This window comes from Taeniopygia guttata, chromosome 5, assembly GCF_048771995.1.
Source record: "Taeniopygia guttata chromosome 5, bTaeGut7.mat, whole genome shotgun sequence".
In the NCBI taxonomy this organism is placed as follows: Eukaryota; Metazoa; Chordata; class Aves; order Passeriformes; family Estrildidae; genus Taeniopygia; species Taeniopygia guttata.
In genome coordinates, this window is record NC_133030.1 from 62,262,938 (window position 1) to 62,276,110 (window position 13,173).

A 13,173-nucleotide genomic window follows, 5' to 3' on the forward strand; every position below is an offset into this window, starting at 1 on the left:
CTGTGCTCCTGTGCAGGGTGACAACAGGAGGGGTGCTGGGGTGTCAGGAACCCCACAAGGCAGCAGGATGAGTTTTGGGGATTTCAGGAACCCCACAACACTCAGTGTCACCTGCTGTCCGTGTCACACACTCAGTGTCATATGCTCTCAGTGCCACTCACATTGTCCCACACTCTCAGTGTCACCCACTGTCCGTGTCCCACACTCCATCCCCCACTCTCAGTGTCACACACTCTCAGTGTCACCCACTGTCTGTGTCACACGCTCAGTGTCCCACACTCCATCCCACGCTCTCAGTGTCCCACACTTTCGGTGTCACCCGCTGTCCGTGTCACACACTCAGTGTCCCACACTCCATCCCACGCTCTCAGTGTCCCCCGCTCCATGCCACTCTCGCTGTCCCCGCTGTCCGTGTCACACACTCCGTGTCACACACTCTCAGTGTCCCATACTCAGTGTCCCCCGCTGTCCGTGTCCCCGCTGTCCGTGTCCCTGCTGTCCCGTCCCCACTGTCCCTGCTGTCCGTGTCCCTGCTGTCCTGTCCCTGCTGCCCGTGTCCCCGCTGTCCTGTCCCCACTGTCCTGTCCTCGCTGTCTCCGCTGTCCTGTCCCCGCTGTCCCCCACTGTCCGTGTCCCCGCTGTCCTGTCCCCGCTGTCCCTGTCCCCGCTGTCCCCGCTGTCCCTGTCCCCGCTGTCCCTGTCCCCGCTGTCCCCGCTGTCCTGTCCCCGCTGTCCGTGTCCCCACTGCCCTGTCCCCGCTGTCCCTGTCCCCACTGTCCCTGTCCCCGCTGTCCTGTCCCCGCTGTCCCTGTCCCCACTGTCCCCGCTGTCCTGTCCCCACTGTCCGTGTCCCTGTCCCCCACTGTCCCTGTCCCCGCTGTCCCCGCTGTCCGTGTCCCCCGCTGTCCCTGTCCCCACTGTCCCTGTCCCCGCTGTCCCCGCTGTCCGTGTCCCCCGCTGTCCCTGTCCCCGCTGTCCGTGTCCCCGCTGTCCCCGCTGTCCTGTCCTCACTGTCCCTGTCCCCGCTGTCCCCGCTGTCCGTGTCCCCCGCTGTCCCCGCTGTCCCCCACTGTCCGTGTCCCTGTCCCCGCTGTCCCCGCTGTCCTGTCCCTGTCCCCGCTGTCCGTGTCCCCACTGTCCTGTCCCCGCTGTCCCCCACTGTCCCTGTCCCCGCTGTCCCCGCTGTCCGTGTCCCCGCCCCCGCCCGCGTCGCGCCGCGCGTGACGAAGCGGCGCCGCCCCCGCCCGCTCGGAGCCGGCGGCGGCTGCGGCAGCGCGGCCGGGCCGGGGCGGCGGAGCGGGAGCGGGAGCGGAGCGGGGCGGAGCGGGGCGGGCGCGGGGGCGGGCGGGGCGAGGCCGGGCGGCCCCGCTGCGGCATGGATTACCCCGAGCCCAGCTCGCCGCAGGGCGCTCGGCACCTGCCCGGCCAAGCCGGCGCCTACGGCAGCGGCGGCTACGAGCGGCCGAGCCGCGGCGAGGAGGAGGAAGCGGCGGAGCAGGAGGAAGAGGAGGAGGAGGAGGCGGCTGCCCGCGCCCGCCCGCCCCGCCGGCCGCAGCCGCTCCGCGCCGCGCTCTCCACCTCCTCCTCCGAGGGCGACCCCGAGCCGGCGGCGCCGCCGCGGGAGCGCAGCCTCAGCGACGAGGCCGCCGCCGGAGACTTCGACTCGGCCGAGTCCGGCGCGTCGCTGCGGTACTCGACGGGCACGGGCGGCGAGGGCAGCGAGGGGCCGGGCAGCAGCGACAGCGGCGGCAGCGGCTTCTCGCTGGCGGCCACCGCGCTGCCCGAGAGGCGGCGGCCGGGCGGCGGCCGGCCCCGCTATGAGGTGGTGCGGGAGCTGGGCGCCGAGGAGGTGCGCTGGTTTTACCGCGAGGACCGCAAGACTTGGAAGCCCTTCATCGGTTACGACTCGCTGCGCATCGAGCTGGCGTTCCGCGCCCTTGGGGGCGGCGGCGCGGGGGAACCGGCGGCCGTGGAGCCGGTGTGTGTGCGGAGCGGGCTCTACGAGGTGGATGTGGCCAGCGCCGAGAGCTACCCCGTCTATTGGAACCGTGAGTGCCGTCGTGCCGGCCGGGGGAGGGTGGCCGTGGTGCCCCGTGGTCCCCACGAGGGATGCTGGGCATCCCCCGTGCTCACGGAGCCCACGCTGGGTGACCCCGCCATGGGGACACCGCGTGGCTTTGGTGCCCCGCTCGAGCTCGCTGTCGGTGTGTTCTGTATAAATCATATATAGGACAAATTATCCAGCGAGAGAGGACCCGCGGTGCCCATCTCCAGCACGCACCTGGGCGAGAAGGGAGTGGACATTCCCCTTCCAAGCTCAGGGATGCGGCGCTGGGTATCGCACCCTGCCAGGAACATTGTAGGGGAAAAGACTTGGCATCGCTGGGAGAGGGGACTCTGGGCAATCCCCCTTCCCACAGGGATGATGAGTGGTACCCCCGTCTCAGGGTGTACTAAGCACATCAGCATCTTCCCCCTTCTCACCTCGCCGTGCACACAAATATGAAGGACACGATCAGGGGCATGCACACCTGGCACCAGAGACTTGGAAAACAGATTTCTGGGCATCTGCTCGTTTCTTGGCGTGTGTGGAAGAAAGTGGGGAGGGAAGGTGGCAGAGAACCTTCTTATGCTCCGATTTTCCTAAGCAGATGGTGAGTGAGGGTGGGTATTTGCCTTCTGCACTCTCCCAATTCCCTCCCTGCACACCTTTCCTTCAGAAGGAGCAGAGTAGAAACATCAGTTGTTTGTTCACTCCCTCCTCCCCACAGACATGTCTTGGATCCTCCTCTTCAGTGAGGAATGATGGAAGCAAGGGTTGTCCCTGGCTTCCCCTTTGTGACCCTTGTCCTCTCCACTAGGGAAATGATGTTGTGCTTTCTATTTCATTTTTCATCACCTGCCCACTGGGAGGAAGCATGAAGTGGCATTTCTCCTCCTTTCTCTTGGAGGAATTGCAACAGGCATCTCACACATGCATAGTCCTTAATTCCTACCCTTCCAATAGAGGGAAATTTGTTTCACCCCCTCAACTTCAAAATGAGGTGGGAATACACCCCCTGTGCCGCCCTTCCCCTTGCATTTGTGTGTCCTTTGCTGGGGGACAGGAGATCTTGTGGAGCAGAAGTGAAAGAGGGCCAAAGTCCCCATCTCCCTGCACTTTTTCCCTGCTGGGAAGGGCTCAAGGGGTCGTGCTGGACAAGTGAACCCCCATTTTGTTGAGGGTGACAAGCAGTGCTCACCTGCTGTTCCTGAGGACTTGCTTTCCAACTGCATTCCCTCAAGGACAAGGGAGATGTCGTGGAGTAGAGTGAGCTGCAGAGGAGCTGAGCGTGTCCTGGCATGGGCTTGGCAGAGGGGCAGGCAGGTTTCTCTCACCTTGAGACTCAGGGGAACAGCAGAGCTGTTTCAGAGATGAAAACCAGGGCTTTCTGTTCTTTTCCCTCTTTATTTGTCAGCCTTTTTACAGGAGGGAGGCCCATAAATGACAATACTGTGTGGCACAGTTCACTTGTGTGACAATTTGTCTTTCAAACCATCACTCCAGCAGACAGACACTGAGCCCAGGAGGGAGCAGAGGTCTCAGCCCACACAAGTTCTGAGCTAGAGGAGCCTGGGCACAGCTTCTGGAGCAGAAATTGGAGCTGTCACCACGCTGAAGGCCCTTGCTGTTGGTGCTGGGTGCAGCTGCCACACGGTTCCTGGGAAGAGAAGGTGCAGGACACCCAGGGGAGGAGGAATCTGCTGCCATCCCTGTGGCTGTGCCTGGGGAGAGAGGGGAAGGAGCGAGCGGAGCTGCCAGGTGAGGCAGGATTGCTCCTGGTAATGGCAGCAGGAGGCTGCACTCGTCAGCAGCTTAAAGGTTTAATTTCTTGACTCCGTGCCTTGTCCATTTTGGAAGCTGATTCAGTCTCTTTAAGCTCGAGGAGCAGATGTTTCAGAGGGCAGCAGAGGCTGTGCAGAGACGATTTCTGGTGCTGGGAAGGAGAGATTCCCAGAGGTAGGGTAGGAATAAACTCCTGGGCCTGAGCAGACTAATGACAGGGATGATTTCTAGCCCTCAGAAAGCTGATTAAGGGGAGTGCTCAAGTCTTTCCTTATTAGCAGGTCCAGTCCTTTGCAAGGCTGAGATCAACTTTTGGTCTTTCAAGGGGCTTCTGGTGCCTTCTGGATTAACCTCCTCACTGCACATTTCCTTGCCTCTGTTCCCTATGAGTGCCTTTCTCCCATTCTTCCTGACTGCTGCGTCCAGATCCGAGCAAACAGCCGGGCCAGATCCCAGGATTCAGTCTTATCTGTGCCTTTAAAGGCCTTGGTGGAGCCATAATTCCCATGATATTTCCATTTGGTAGCGTGGCCAGTAATTCTGGATCCAAAGGGTGGCTGCTGCCCTAACATGGATTCTCCTGCCTTACTCAAGCCAGCTGTGAGTAAGGCAGGAGAATCCTCCTCTCTGACCACACAGGCGTGAGGTGTGATGAGTACAACTGCCTTAAAATGTGCTGAGGTGCCTGTTGAAGAGTACAGAAACTACTGGCTGGTTTTGCTGATTCACGGTTCAGCTCAGAGCAAAGGTCAAAAGCTTTTCTCTTTGTTATTTTGCCCTTTTTCCTGCATGTGCTGGGCTCCAGGGGAGGCTGCTCTCACACAGCCACCACGCTGAGCAGTTGGTTCCTCAGCTGGCAATTCCTGGGGCATCACAATGCCAGGGAAATGTTGGTTGTAGCTTGGCATGTGCAGGAATATTTTATTTTTGTTTTATTTTAAGCTCACTGCAGGATTCATCAGTAACATCAGGAATATCAGACTGAGTTACAATTTGAGCAGATTAATTACTGAGAATTTCATCCTTACCTTGTGACCTCTGGGATTTATTTAATTAGTGCTGTAGAACCAGCAGAGATGGTTCAAGAGGATGAAAATTATTAGTGTGGGCTTTCAGATAAGTCAGTAATTTGGAGCAGGGCTGTTTCTTGTTTTCTGTGGAGATGACAAGTGTGATATTTTATACAAGGGTCTTATGTTTAAATCTGTCAGGTACTTGCTTTTTCCAGGCTTTTTTTCATGGGTACTTTGTAAAGTTGCCTGTATTAATTTAAATTATTCCACTTCCAGACAAAGGTTTGGAAAGGCTGGGGGTTTTTTGTTTTTGTAATGTATATTATTTTTCTGCCTAGCAGCTGCTGAAGTCTATTAAGCAAAAAGCCTATTTTTGTATTTAAAATCAAATTTGTTCACTAGAACCATCCCTGAGTGAAGATGTATTGATATAACAGATATTTTACTGACTTTAAGCTGAAAATACCTGTGAATACAGAGTGGATCATTTGGTCTTAAGATCTTTCTGCTCAGGCTGAAATTGGGCTGCTTTCAAAAACCATTTTAGCTGCCTTCTTGATCAAGATGACAATTAAGGGAATGAAATCAAGAGTTTATCATTGTTTGTGACTTTCATTTGGTTTAGTCTGCTTTTAGCAGTGTTTTTAGTCATTTTACAGCACGTTTAGAACATTGGTTTTGGTGTGCTGGACAGCCTTTGAAGGTGGTTGATAACAATTTCCTCTGTATAAAGGACCTTTGGATTGAAGGCTGGAGTCCTGAATACTATTTTATGGCTTTTTTTTTTATCTCCAGGTGTGTAATTCTTTTGCAAATAAAACACTGACAGTTTACTTTGTAAAGGTGAAATGTTGTTTTCACTACTCAAAGTCTTTCTGGGTTCTTTTTTTTTTTTTTTTTTATGCTGTTTTCACTCTATCTTCCTTTCAAAAACATCTTGTAGCTCAGTTTTTGGCCAATTCCTTCCTGACCAAAAGGCGTGGAATGGGCTTGAAGGTTCTTTCCAGACCACTCTGGGACTCTGTGACCTAACACACCTAGGTGAAATAACTTTCAGATTTGCAGTGCTCCGTGTATTAAATCACATTTGTTTCTGTGTGTGGTCAGGGCTTTTTTTTGGTGGCCTCTCAGTAGAGAGATTGGAAATTTTGGGATGCTTTCACTAGGCCAGGGTTGAGGTGGCAGCACTTGGGATGTGTCTCTGAGGGCAAGTCTCTTCCCTGAGCTCAGCTTTTATGTTTTATTTAAGCATATTTAATCAAAATTAATATGTTGTCTTTCCCCTTTAAACGGGACCAAAATCATTCTCCAGTGAATGGTTCAGCTACAGCAGAGTAGCTAAGGATGGGCATGGCTTGGAGAGTTGTGCTTGTCCTTTGATGTGGTCTGACATTTTTCCTGCTGGATTTGTCCACAAGGATGAAGGCAGAGATGTAGGGAATATTTGGATTACAAGTTGTGGGTGAGAGGGGTGTTTTCTGCTGCAGCTGTGGCAGCAGGAAATGTTTGTGGGATGAGAAGGATGAGGAGTTCTCAGACTTCATTCAGGCTTGAACACATTGTTGAGATCAAAGAAATAGGGTGGGATTTAATTTGGAGGTGACAGAGTTGAATTAAGAACCAGTGACAGGTGAATTTTTGTGTGTGTGATGCTCTTTTAGGGAAAAACAACACTGAAAGCACCAACAACACCTTGTCCAGAGCTCTTGGAGGAGCACAAGGATGTGTAAGAGCTGTGCCAGTTAGTGAACAGAAGGACTAGATGAAAAAAAAAAAAAATCTGCAAAAGAGCAAGAAAACCTACAGGGTTAGAAAAAAAAAATAAAGGAAAATTTAAATATGGGGATTAAGTGGTAGGGAAGTCTGGAGCTGGCCTGGAGAAGATGGAAGAAGGAAGTGAATTGGAGAGGAGAGCACAGAAAAAGAATCCCTGTAGTGGAGAAGGGAGGAGTTGAAGCCATCCATGGGATTAATAACCTTTAGCTGTCACCTTGTTCATTAGTGGCAGGTCTGAGGTGTGCCCTGAGACAATCTTGTTATTCTTTATTTTGGAAGATACTGCAGGAACCTGTTGGTCTGTGCTGGTGGAGCTGGGGAGCACAGCAGGGTTTCCAGGAGAGCACACTCAGAGTGGGATTTTGGGGCTTTTTGGGGCTTTTTGGGGATGGGCTGGGCACACACTCACTTTTAGGAGGTGCTCAGGTGTTGGTCATGAGGCACAGGAGTGGTTCTTTTGTGGTTTTTAAAAAATGCAGGTCTCCCTGAAGGGGAAAAGAGCTGATAAAGGACAAACTCAGTGGTTCCAGCAGCAAATGCCAGTGGTGGAAATGCTTCAGAGCACTAGGATTGAAGTTTAGTGAACTGCTTTAATGGATAAGAATTCGATAAAAATACAATTCTAAGTTTCAAAGTGCAGCTCATTTCATGTTTTGACAGTCCAAGGGTTGTTTTTTTTTGATGAGTTTTTCCTGCTTGACATGGCCTGTAAAGTGAGCTTTTAGGATTTTGGCTTGGGCCATCAGGATCAGGACTGTGGAATGAGCAATTGTGGATATGGAAATTAAACTGTTACCTTAAATCAGGCAAATTCTTCCTGATTTAAGGATTTAAACTTATGTTCTGGAGCCAGGCTGGGAGAGCTGGGGGTGCTCACCTGGAGAGGAGAAGCTCCAGGGAGAGCTCAGAGCTCCTTGGAGAGCTGGAGAGGGACTGGGGACAAGGATGGAGGGACAGGACACAGGGAGTGGCTCCCACTGCCAGAGGACAGGGATGGATGGGACGCTGGGAATTGGGAATTCCTGGCTGGGCTGGAATTCCCAGAGAAGCTGTGGCTGCCCCTGGATCCCTGGAAGTGTCCCAGGCCAGGCTGGATGGGGCTTGGAGCACCCTGGGATGGTGGAAGGTGTCCATACCATGGCAGGAACAAAATGATCTTGAATTTCCCTCCCAACCCAAACCATTTTGTGATTCTATGTTTTAGGATGATTTACAGCTTTGGTGACTTGGAGCACATTCATCACTTTTTGTGGGGTTCTGTCTGTGTTTGACTGGAACCAGCCCCACAGAGCAGCCTTTCATTCCTGATTGCTCCATTCATAGTGTCAGTGGATTAAAAACAGTTCAGGGAAAAACACTTTTAGGCTGTTGCTGGAATACTTCAGGCAGTGTTGGTAAATCAGAAGCAATTCTGATTTACCAACATCTATTCTTGCCTCTGGGATCCAGCAGTGGAGCAACCACTGAGACTCACAGGTTGAGCTGCTGTGGAAGGAAAATCCCACCTGTGCCAGTGGGATTGAAAACTCAAATGTAACTTGCACCTGGAATTTACAGATTGCTTCAATGAAGCAACTGGGAGTTACTGGATGAACCAGCAAAATGTTTTTTTAGTACAACATCACCATCCTCACAGACAAAACTTTCTTCCACATATCTAAACTAAATTCCAGTTCTTTCAGTTTGAACTCATATCTCCTTGTCCCATCCCTAAAGTTCCTGATGAAATATACCCAGAACATCATTTTACTCTTGATAAAATAGGAATGGATAACATTTTTTTTTTTTATTCTCTAACAGCACCCTTGATATTATTCTGGAATATATTTTTATACCTTTATTTATTTGTATTTATATAGATAGGCACTGCTATAGGTTGTCCAGAGAGGTGTGGTTGCCCCATCCCTGGAAGTGTTTCAGGCCAGGTCCTTGGTAAATGTTTGAGCACTTCATTATTTAATTAACTGTCAGTTTTAGATGTCACATTTGCAGCCTCAAAATTGCCTTCAGCTTGTGCAAATTTTAATCTCACATGCTGCCACTGTAGCAAGAAGGAAATCAAACTTAAGGAAATGTTACAACACCAAAAAGCAGGAATCTGAAATTACTACACTGAAAAATATCTTGACCTGGTAGTGTTTTATATGCTTCTGTGTCTTGCTTAACTTCTTGGATTTGGGCATGGAGAGCTGAGAATTGTCAATTTGAGCAAAGCACCAGCTTTAATTTACATTTCTGAGCCTCTGAATATTCTATGAACCTTTTAGATCTCATTTGTGGGTAAATCATCATCAGTGTCTTGGGACTGGTGGCTGCAGAGTGCCAGGACTTGAGTTCTTATCTCTGTGTTATCTCAGTTTTGTCACAGTTTCCTGCTCCTGAAATCAAGGCAGGTGAAAAAAGGTCCTTTGAGCTGTGCAAAATTGAAATTTAAGGCAATTTCATGTGCAGTAATGTGGTGGCAGGAAATGAAAGATGGAATTGGTGTTTTAGAAGGGAAATTAAGGCAAATTCTACTCAGTTAAGACTTCGTTGTGATGGGTTAACCAGTTTTTTATTCCAATTTCTATTAGATGTGATCACAGAGTTGTAAAGATCTCCATGAAGGAGGAGTAGCTGGGTTATACACATACACTACACACACATGCAGTAGTTTATATGTTGCCTACAGTTTTTATTTTAACATTATTCTCATTATTCAGAGGATTTTGGGGATTATCATAATGCAAATCACTGATGTTCTTATCACACCATTAATTACACCACTTGTATTCTTTTATTCTTCGGATTTTCAGGGAGAAAAAAAAAAGACCCATTTGTGCAAAAATAAATAAATCCTTTGTTGCAGAGTAAATCTCTTAAACTGATTTCCTCTAAAAGTGGTAAAATACGTGTGACTAATTAAAATTAAGTGCTTTTCATCTACTTTTAATCTCCACCATTCAGATTTATTTAGAAATTCTTTTATAAATAAACCATGGAATAGTATAACCAGTCAAATATGTTGATATCTTTCAGTCTGAAGCACTGCCAGCTGCAGATTATATGGTGCAAGACTTGAAGCAGTAAAGAAATCAAGGCAAATCCTTTCCTAGGGATTGAGATTGTAGGGATAAGGATAAATAACACTTCATCTTACAGGTTTGGAATTCTGTATTGACAAAAAATAAATTAAATTACAACATGATGTAATTCCAGTGTCTTTAACTCTTCCATAAAACAAAAGTAACTGAAAGAATGTAGTTAAAGCTTTCTGAAATATCTGAGTATGAAAGACATGAATGAATTTGTTGAAGATGGGCGAGTGCTAAAAAAATTGCTGAAATTAGGTGCTGAAATGGCAGTTCTGGTTCATCACTTTTTAATGCTCTTTACTGTCATAAGTTTGCATTAAGTCTTCTGGACTAAACCTGGGAGTTTTCCAGTGACAGCTCCCTTGGAGGATTAAACAGAGGAGCTGTGGTTGGGAGCCTCCTTCCCACAGTCACAGATTTTACTGTAAAATCTCTCCTGTGAAATTATTTCCCCACCCCATACAGAGTATTCCATGGAATTACCACTCATGCACTTCCCTGTCTTCCTTGACTGAAGTCTCACTTGCTTTTGGAGCTGGTGGCCTTTAGAATTTGGTTGTTGGTGGTTTTCTCAGCTTTTACAGGGATGGGGTAACTGAGAGGTGTTTTAAAAGATTTTATTCCATTATCAGTCTCGATGAATAGCAAGACACAAGAGATGTAAAACTTAATGCTGTTTTATCAAAAGGTAATTTATTTCTTGGTTGCAATACTTTATAAGTGTTTTGCAGCCTATTAGCTTTTGCTAAACAGTGTTGTTACTACTTCTAAAACCAATCACCTGTATTTTTATCCCACGTGGTCTTACTACAATGCATCTTTCACATCTCTAATTCTCTAAAATATCTGCTCTTCTTGCAAGGCCCTTATTTTGAAACGTGTTTCTAGTTCAATCTCTCAACAAGTTGTTATAGAATTGGAGGTTGTCAGAGAGTCATGGGATGGTTTGGGTTGGAAAGGACCTTAAATCCCATCCAGTTCCACCCCTGCCATGGCAGGGACACCTTCCACCATCCCAGGCTGCTCCAAACCCTGTCCAGCCTGGTCTTGGGCACTTCCAGAGATCCAGGGACAGCCACAGCTTCTCTGGGCACCTGTGCCAGGGCCTCACCATCCTAATTTCTCCCTAATATTCCCTCCTAACCTCCCCTCTTGTAGGTTAAAGCCATCCCCTGTGTCCTGTCCCTCCATCCCTTGTCCCCTGTCCCTCTCCAGCTCTCCTGGAGCCCCTTGAGGCACTGGAAGGAGCTTCAAGGTCTCCCTGCTTGTGATGGGAAATAAAAGTTTGTGGTTCAGGCTGGTTTGGCTGCTCTGAGTGTGCAACTGTTTAAAGGAGAGAATGGGAAAAAGAAAAAAAAAAAAAAAAAAAGGCAATTCCTTGGTCCTCCCCAAAAGTCCCACAGAGCTGGAAAACAGAACGGCCTCACCCTGTTTTTCAAAACTCCATAATTGTCTTTGGATCAGAAAATAATTTATATTTGCATATGAACACCCTTTCCAAAGCCAGTTTTATTAATTTATTCCCAAACTCAACTCCTTTGCAGTGATTTCATGTGAAAATTTTTCTCATTTCAAGCAGTTTTTCCTGGCTGAGACTTTCTGGGAAGGACTCAAGTTATGTTTGAGAGCTGCTATTGAGTGCTGTGGGCTGCTTTTGCAAAGAACCACTCTGGGAAAGTTTCAGGCAAAAAGAGCCTGCAAATATTTATTTTAATACTTGATGGTTAGAATTTTAGATATCTGTAGGTGGAAATTCTCATGTGAAAAACTTGAAGCCCTTCAAAACTGGAAAAGAGGTGTCTTATATTCACTTAATTCGGAGTACAAAATAGTATTCATGTGATTACTATTTTTAAAAAACCATATCTCTGCCTGTGGATTCAGTGAATGGAGCCTCATCAGACTGCTTAGTCAAGAATTCAGGCATTGCTCACAGATTTTCCCAGTGAGGATTAACATCTGACGTAGCCCTGTCGCTGCTGCAGCCACAATGGGTGCTTTTATTTCCCCTCACATTTCATTTCTTCCTACAGACAGAGCTTTGTTTGGGAGGGCAGCCTGGCTGGATCTGTGTGCACTAAAAAATGTGAATTTCTGACAGGTGTAAAATGTCTGGGAATACAGCAAAGGTTTAGGAAAGAGGCTGGTGTGATTAATTTTCAGTTAATGACAACTGAATATTCATCTTTCACCTTCCATTGATGGGCTGGTGACTCCAAAGTTAACCTAAATTTTCATTAAATATTGAATTTTCATGAAATATTGAATTTTCTGTGTGACTTGCAGGTGCTGCTGACTTGTGCATTTTACAGCCACTCAGAACTTTGCTTTTTCTGATATTTTCAACAATTAATTTCCACTACACAACCACACCCTTAGACCACCCCAACCTCTTTATTCACACTGATGGACCAAGAACCCCCCTTGTGCTCACAGAGCATTGGGACCAGACCAAAAACCACTGCCCAGGGCTGGGTCACCTCACCCATCTCTGCTGACAGATCAGAGCGATCCCTCCTGTGCTCAGGGACTCTGAAATCTATTAAATCTATTGTTTGATGTTTAATTTTCACCTGAATTTCATTTACTGCACATTTGCATCTATTGTTTCTTTTCCAATTTGTCCTTATCAGTTTTTTTTCCTACCCTGTTCCAGGTCAGAGCATATCTTGAAGCAGTGAAACCTGTTTTTTTCCCCCCTCATCCCCTTTTTTTTTATGGTTTTTTTTGTGGTTGAGTTCTTATTTGCTTTGTGGAGCTAAGTCTTTGTGGTCAGTGCAACACACACAGGATATTTGGTTTTGGCTGAGTCAGTCTATACATACATATATGTATAAATATAAATATATATATGTGTGGGTGTATAAATATATAAACACACACAGGATATTTGGTATACATACATAAATATAATATATTATATATTATATATATATAATATAATATATATAATATATATAATATAATATATATTTTATATATTATAATATAATAATATATATAATATAATATATATTATATATAATATATAAATATATAAATAAATAAATATATAAATATAAACACACAGGATATTTGGTTTTGGCTGAGTCAGTCTATACATACATACATATATAAATATATATGTATGTGTATATGTATAAATGTGTGTGTATATATGTATAAATGTGTAGGTGTATGTATAAATAGATATGTATGTGTTCATATATTTTTAATATATGTTTTAAAATATGTTATATATATATGTGTATAGATATATGTATATATATGTGTATATATATATGTGTATATGTATATATGTTATATATGTGTGTATATATATATATATATATATATATATATATATATATATATATATGCACTGGAGGTCACTGGTCCCACTTCTCCATGCTCTCAGCAGACCCAAATCTGTGCTAATCCCATAAAAACCTGGATTTGGGACCTTTGAGGCTTGTGGGGCACAGGCACACACCGAATTTCTCCT

General features: G+C 46.9%; 1 protein-coding gene across 3 annotated transcripts in view; it reads left to right on the plus strand.

Moving 5' to 3' along the window:
* The first annotated feature begins 1,281 nt into the window (after positions 1 to 1,281).
* The window catches only part of DDHD1 (DDHD domain containing 1), a 61,554-nt gene continuing 49,662 nt past the window's right edge, over positions 1,282 to 13,173 (plus strand). For 2 of the 3 annotated variants that reach the window (XM_030260346.4, XM_072930581.1), the window contains exon 1: positions 1,284 to 2,048. In XM_030260346.4, the coding sequence (XP_030116206.2) occupies positions 1,376 to 2,048 (673 nt within the window). In that variant the 5' untranslated portion in view covers positions 1,284 to 1,375. Of the gene's footprint in view, positions 2,049 to 13,173 lie in introns of all 3 variants that reach the window. The other variant, XM_030260345.4, reaches the window with a different exon arrangement.